The 6,729-nt window shown below is 39.1% G+C and overlaps 1 protein-coding gene across 2 annotated transcripts; it reads left to right on the top strand.

The window, feature by feature from the left end:
• The first annotated feature begins 1,459 nt into the window (after positions 1-1,459).
• On the top strand, positions 1,460-5,448 carry LOC115753469 (eukaryotic translation initiation factor 2 subunit beta). Of its 2 annotated transcripts, none has more exons than XM_030692093.2 (10): positions 1,460-1,584; positions 2,085-2,134; positions 2,672-2,780; positions 2,900-2,955; positions 3,054-3,108; positions 3,189-3,280; positions 3,682-3,827; positions 3,953-4,095; positions 4,667-4,752; positions 5,170-5,448. In XM_030692093.2, the coding sequence occupies exons 2-10, from the start codon at positions 2,090-2,092 to the stop codon at positions 5,245-5,247; spliced, it is 810 nt and encodes a 269-aa protein (XP_030547953.1). In that variant the 5' UTR covers positions 1,460-1,584; positions 2,085-2,089; the 3' UTR covers positions 5,248-5,448. The 2 variants fall into 2 exon arrangements, with proteins under 2 accessions (XP_030547953.1, XP_030547952.1); XM_030692092.2 differs by having other exon boundaries at positions 1,473-1,584; positions 2,088-2,134.
• The last annotated feature ends 1,281 nt before the right edge of the window (positions 5,449-6,729 follow it).

Raw genomic sequence — 6,729 nt, 5'->3', positions numbered from 1 at the left:
GTTTATTTGTCTCCGTTTTTGTTTTTTCTTCTTTTTTTTGTTTTTTCTTTCTTTTTGCCTATGGCCAGCCATCGACATTACCGGATAGGGCTGGGCGACGTCTACCCTCGCCGAACGGAGGCGAGGCCGGCAAGGGCGGCAAGGGATAGCCATACCTCTCCTAGCGAGGACGTCCGTGGGCAAGGCGAGGCCATTTCCTGCGGGGGCTCGTGACCCCATCAACCATTGCCAACGCCCCACCGGCAAGAGGGGTGCCCTCCCATACATTTATTATTTTTTTACACACAATTTTAATTAAATTTAATTAAAATTATGTTAAAATTATATTTTGACGAAAATTTCCTTGACCGGTTGGCAAGATGGGGCTCTTATTTGCAAGAGTCGTGGTTATTTTAGGCCCTTATTTGAAATTGTTATGCTACTTCGGGGCTCTTTTCCGAAACAATATCTATTTTATGTCCTTATTTAAAATTTTCCCTAACTAGAATGATGCCCTCACATTGTCCCAATTATATTTTGAATAAATCTTCAGACATTATTCATGTAACATATAATTTTACAAACGAAGTATACGTCTTTCCGTTAGTATCACCATCAAACCATATGATACTTATGGTGTATTTTTTTTAGCTAGGAAAGTTCAAGAAAATATAGACACATGGATTCATCATGGGTATTATGAAAATAAATGAGAAATTTAATTTTAATTTTGATATGCAAGGAAAAAAATTAGGGAAAAATGTCAAAAAAATCCTAAATCCGTTAAAAAATAGAAATCTAGAGAAAAAAAATTTTTAATAAAAAATAAAATAAATATTAAAATGTTATAAAATAATTGGCCAACTAGTCACACCACGGTAGTGAATTCCATCCAAAATTGAATGGAATGACTGAATTGACAAAAAAACAAAAGGTTTAAGACTTTTTGTACATTTTTTTCCAAAAAAAAGGGCGTGAGCCTTTTCCATTGAGACAATTTTAGCGCAAAATTTTAAACGTCTAAAAATGCATATATCTTTATCTCTAAGATGATTTTAAAATAAATTTTCAAACCTTTTGAAAGACTTAAGTTGCTTCTTGGCCAATTTTAGCCTCCATCACCTCAATCGCCCAAAAGATTCTTTAAGTTACCTACAAGGGATGAATGAGGCAAGCGATGCCCACATATCGATGGTCAACTACCAAACGCAAAATATCATAAAATATGTTCTATCCTGAATTTTATCTAGACGATCAAACGCAACCTTAGAGCTTAGAAAAGAACGTTATTTCATAGACAGAATCATCCAAAAGGGTGAAGTGTTTTATTTAGTATTTTGTCCAATTTTTTTGAACTTATTAGAAGTTATTAATATACATGCCATCACACAATATAAAATATATTCCAGACAGCAAGGGAAAAATAAAAACTCATAGCCGACATACTCCATTCAGCGGACCGACAGGCCTTGGGCCTCAAGGACGGGTTTATATATATATTTCTCTAGGGTCCGAGTTCAGACCCGTTTTGTGTCTCGCTAAACTCGCACGAACTCCTCTCGCTCTCCATCTCTCCAGCCTGCGATTCCGTATTCTGCGTATTCGGTACGTCGTCGATCTTGGCCTCAGTTTTTTGCGCTTCATTGTCTTTGTGAATTTTGTTCAGCTTGTAATTGTTTGTCGCCGGACGACACTGTCGACTAGCTTTTGCTTGGATTAGGTTTGATCTTAGTCTCTTCTTTTTTTTTGTTTCCAGAATCGAAAGACTTGGCAATTTGTTTAAAAATTCGTTCTTTCGATTTTAAACTGTTAATTAGATTGGAGGGCTTTGTTGGGTTCTCTTTGCTCTTGCGAGTTTGAGAAAATTTCGACGGGTCAGTTGAAATCGGTTTTGAAAAGGCTCGTCAGAGCAATTTGTTCAGACTACGTTTTTGTCTTGCCAGAAGATTAACCTGTTAGATGTCGGGGTGGAATTGTTCTAGATTCTGATACTGGGAAGTTCTTGTACATGAATTTCAGTGCACTATCTCTTGAATTGCTCATGTCTCTTACTCCACTTTGTGATTGCTCTTTGGTGCCCCTCACTCCAATGCCTTTTTCTGTAGTAGTCATGGCTGATGAGAACTCCGGCGATGTCAAGGAGGAGGTGGCCGAAGTAAGTTTATTTTCTCTTTTACTGTCTGAAGATATTCGCTGAATCATGTTATTTCAATTGCTCCAAGTTTTTTGTTTAGTGAAGTTCTGCCACCTTAAGCAGCAGATTAGATTCCTCATCAGCCAAGTAGATCAAAAGGCTGCTGCTTTAAGCGATTGAATCATCCCCGCTCATGAGGGTGATGACCTGGATGAGCCTTGGAGATTATGCTCGCCACTTGTCAGAACTGAATGCTTGGGTTAGGATATCATTGTGGGGAAGGGTGGGTTTGTCTCCGAGTAGAAGATGATTACCTTACATCAGCATATGACATCGATTGATTGTTCCTTTAATCCAATTGCGGGTTTTTTCACAGTGGCACATGCTTTCTTCAGAATCACACCAGTCAACTGTATCATGGCAATGTCTGCTGCTTTTGTCATTTGCTATTTCAGTACTAGATAGATGTCTATATAGCTAGAGGTACTGTGGACCATCTCTACTGTAGGTAATTGGCTGTCAGAGATTGCAGTTTACTGATTTTTCCCTGCATTGTAGCTTGCCCCATTCGATCCCTCTAAGAAGAAAAAGAAGAAGAAGAATGTGATTCAGGACCTTGCAGATGATTCGGTGGATAAGTTGGCTGAAAAAACGGAGAACCTTTCAGGCAAGATGAGTGAAAGTTCATTATTTTATTGCAAGCGCATTACCTTTTTACAAATGATGAGACACATGCATGCCCCTTAGCTTTCCAGTCTAATCTCCCCCTTTAATCACGTTATGCAGTTTCTGATGGTCTTGATAATAGTTTTGCTGGTCTGAAGAAGAAGAAGAAGAAACCAGTAAGTCTGGAGGCTTTTAAATATGTCAATTTCAATTTCAGTTTAGTGTGAGTGGCAGTACTGCAGCAGGAGCTATTCTCTTGTTATGACTCTTATAGGTCGAGACTAGCACAATGAATGATGAAAATGAGGAACCGAGGGAAGATCTTGATGGTAAGAAAGCTTCACGATAAAGTCTAATACAGGATATGTGTCTCTAAGTACCGCAACTGATTTCCTTTTGGCACTTCTAGATCATCTCGGGGAGGATGATAAAGGAGAAGGAGCTCCCCTTCAGCAAAGGTACCCTTGGGAAGGCAGTGATAAGGATTATGAATATGAGGAGGTATGTCTCCCATGATAATGTTAATTCTGATTGTTATGGGTATGTGCATATGTGGGTTCTCCCCACACCCTCATCCCCCTCCCTCTCCTTTCCTTTTGAGTCCCCAGGTATACTATTGCCATGGACAACAGTGTCTAGATTGTATTTCCTTCGTCGAGTCTGCTTATGTTTGTATTCTTTAATATTTTGTTGTAGCAGTGCCCCTAGCTTTGTCAGCATATCCTTTTATTTGTTTGTCGTGCTGGTTATATACGTGTTTACTATGGTTCCTCCTAGTTTGTGTTTGTGTTTTTTATGCTGTGTCACATGAGCTCCCTTCTCATTTCTCGAAACTTGCATTTCATGTGGCCGTAGCACCTGAGATACATGGCGTTTTCTTTTCTGACGAACTTCATTTTCAGCTTCTAAGTAGGGTGTTCAACATTCTTCGTGAGAATAATCCGGAGCTTGCAGGAGATAGGCGTAGGACAGTAATGAGGCCTCCACAAGTCCTACGTGAGGGTACAAAGAAAACAGTCTTCGTGAATTTCATGGATCTTTGCAAGACGTACGTTTACCTTTAATACTTCTATCCTATTATTTGCATGCCAGAATTCATGAGGAATTTATTAGCATTAGCACTAGTTATTGCTCTGATTCTTATATCAGTAGCTAATCAGAATTGTTACATAGGATGCACCGACAGCCCGACCATGTGATGGCTTTCTTACTAGCAGAACTGGGAACAAGTGGATCTCTCGATGGACAACAACGATTAGTTGTTAAAGGTCGATTTGCTCCAAAAAATTTTGAAGGAATACTGCGGCGATACATCAGTAAGTGACTTACTTAGGCAATATATCATGCTTTCATATTAATGATGTTTAGTGGTTGCTGCCTCAGTAGTCTGGCTTTCTGGGAGATAGTAATTTTTTGAAATGAACTGGCTGGCAAAACTTGTTCTTACATATTTTTATTCCCTTTTCGGTCTCCTTTATGGAAATTTAAAGAACTTCTGGGTCACTAGCATGCACGTTGGAGATGATGCAGGATAGATTAGTGCTATCCATGTAAGAATTTGTTTATGTTTTCTTCTAATCAAAATGCCAATTAGCACTCCGGGTTAGTCGGGGCTAGTTTTTGGTTCACATCAGTCTTTCCAAAGCAATTCTATATCTGAAGCAAGTTTTGTTTCACAACCCTTCATTTGGTTATTATCTTCTGATAAGTTTTGTATGGAACTTCATTCACCCTTTATCTAGTTTCTGTTCCTGATAAGTTTTGTACGGTCCTTTCTGTTTTCCTCCTATAAAGTACATCTTGCATACTAGTCTTTGATATATATTATTCGTCATTCTCGTTCTAAGACATCGTCGCCACTAATAACATTCCTTCCCTTTCAACTAGATGAGTATGTTATCTGCCTTGGATGCAAGAGTCCAGACACAATACTTTCAAAGGAGAATCGGCTTTTCTTTCTCAGATGTGAGAAGGTAACAAATTACTACTGTTATACAGTTTTAATAATTCAGTGGAATATCCATTTAGGAGGACTCTGTTTATCTATAATTGCGGTAACGACTTTTTCATGTTTTTTAAATGTTAGGACCTCCTTTTTTTCTGGCTTCCTTTCTTTTTCAATTATTATCATTTGAGACACAGGAAATAAAAAAGTACTCTAGCATAACCAACCGCCCTAGATAAACGTGAATGAGTAGAAAATCATAGTATATGTAATTTGGCTTATATTGTTTGAATTTAAGTTGAAACGGCAGAACTAGAAATTGTCTCAGCTCTGCACCCTCTCTCTCTCTCTCTCTCTCTCTCTCTCTCTCTCTCTCTGTATCGCTAATACGAAATATGAAATCAAATGGATTGGTTAACATCTTGAGCCCCCTTTTTTTGGGCAGTGTGGTTCTGGACGGTCTGTTGCTCCAATTAAAGCTGGATTTGTCGCTCGTGTTGGCCGAAGAAATGCTGGGACTTGATGTCTCCAACTTTTGTTTCTCTTCATGCAATAATAGATATGATGAGTCTTATCTGTTTTTGCCTCTCTCTATTTTCTCCCTTTTTTGGGATGGTATCTATTATGTGTGTTTTTCCTTGATTTTGACTGACATTACTAAATTAGGTTCCATCATGTTGTGGACGTGAAAGATCTTATGCAGCAATTACTTTCATTTGGGCTACTTTGTTATGATCTTGGTGAGCCACATGCTGACATCATGATATAGGATTTCTTTTCTGTTCCGCAACTTGTGCATGCCTAGCTAAATCGATTCTGTGGCTTGACTAATTAGTTACATGAAAATTGTCAAGCGGTGGCTGGACTTCCTGTGAAAGAGTGGTTGGAAAGCAATGATAATGACCGGAAAAAGATTTCTGTCTTTCGGTCACGTGAAGTAATGAAGCTTCTCCATATTTTACTCGACAGATTGAATCGACATTTCTTGCCGCTTTTAGCTGCTGGTGAGCAGCGAATGCCAATGGCAGCTTGGATAATCCTTTATGGTCCATTAAGATGGCATTGTAGGGATAAGCAAACTCTCTCTTCCACAGAGAGCATCGAGAACTGAAGAACTACAATGCTTTTTCAGACTTGAGCTGTGAGTCATAATGGCTCACTTTAGGTTCCAAAGGACCCCCGGAAAGGGGCCTGTAAAAGAAAACTTTCGACTCTAGCTTCTACCACTCCTCGGGCAGATTTTCTTTTGGTTTGAGTGGAAATTCCAAGGATGGGACTGAATGTCAAGAAAATATCAGAAGCAATGAACGTCAATAATGGATCGGGGTATTCAATTTTAAATCCTGCGTTGACCCAACTCAGTGTCCCCTTCCCATTACGACCAATCCTCCAAACTTGTGACTCTTGGAGTAGATGCATGTGGATCCATCTTCGTTTTGGCTTCTTCCTTGGACGATGACATGTATCTTTCTAGCTCTGTTCCTGTAGGAATCCTTATGTCTATCCACTACATGAAATTAATATCACTATCATTTAAATCATTCATTGGACCAATCAATCCCTTGCGAATCAATGGCGAGGTAACTTGATTTGTGGTTTCAGTGCTGAAGTCAAGTACCGTCTTTTGAGATCGTTCAACCATTTTCTTTCCTTTTCTTTTTCCGGTTCCTCCTTCCCATTTTTTTTAGTCAAGCAAGATCCAGTCAAGCAGATCTAGGCTAGTGAGGAGTGCTGCAGAGAGAACGTAGAACTAAAAATGAACAAAAAAAAGAATGAAAAAATCGACATAAACAATGGAATCACAGCCTGGGCAGTTGCAGGACGTGTCCACCCTTCTGTCCTCCCATTTTTCTAATTTATCTTTCTGGTCGGGAACCGAAGAAAGGGAGCTGTCCAATGTCTACAGACACTCCACTTCCTGCCGTGACATGGATCCAAACAAACAAGGTTCGAAAACAAAGTAAAGAAACATGGGGAAAAGGAAAGCAATGTGATTAGCATTGTA

Source organism: Rhodamnia argentea, chromosome 11 (assembly GCF_020921035.1).
Source record: "Rhodamnia argentea isolate NSW1041297 chromosome 11, ASM2092103v1, whole genome shotgun sequence".
Taxonomy (NCBI): domain Eukaryota; kingdom Viridiplantae; phylum Streptophyta; class Magnoliopsida; order Myrtales; family Myrtaceae; genus Rhodamnia; species Rhodamnia argentea.
Note: the sequence above shows the minus strand (reverse complement) of the source record. Positions and strands in the feature narration are given on the sequence as shown.

Coding starts and splice junctions, on each gene's coding strand:
- LOC115753469 (XM_030692093.2), top strand. CDS start 2,090: ATGGCTGATGAGAACTCCGGCGATGTCAAGGAGGAGGTGGCCGAA. Junction 3,109..3,188: donor ACCGAGGGAAGATCTTGATG/GTAAGAAAGCTT, acceptor TGGCACTTCTAG/ATCATCTCGGGGAGGATGAT. Junction 3,281..3,681: donor AGGATTATGAATATGAGGAG/GTATGTCTCCCA, acceptor CTTCATTTTCAG/CTTCTAAGTAGGGTGTTCAA.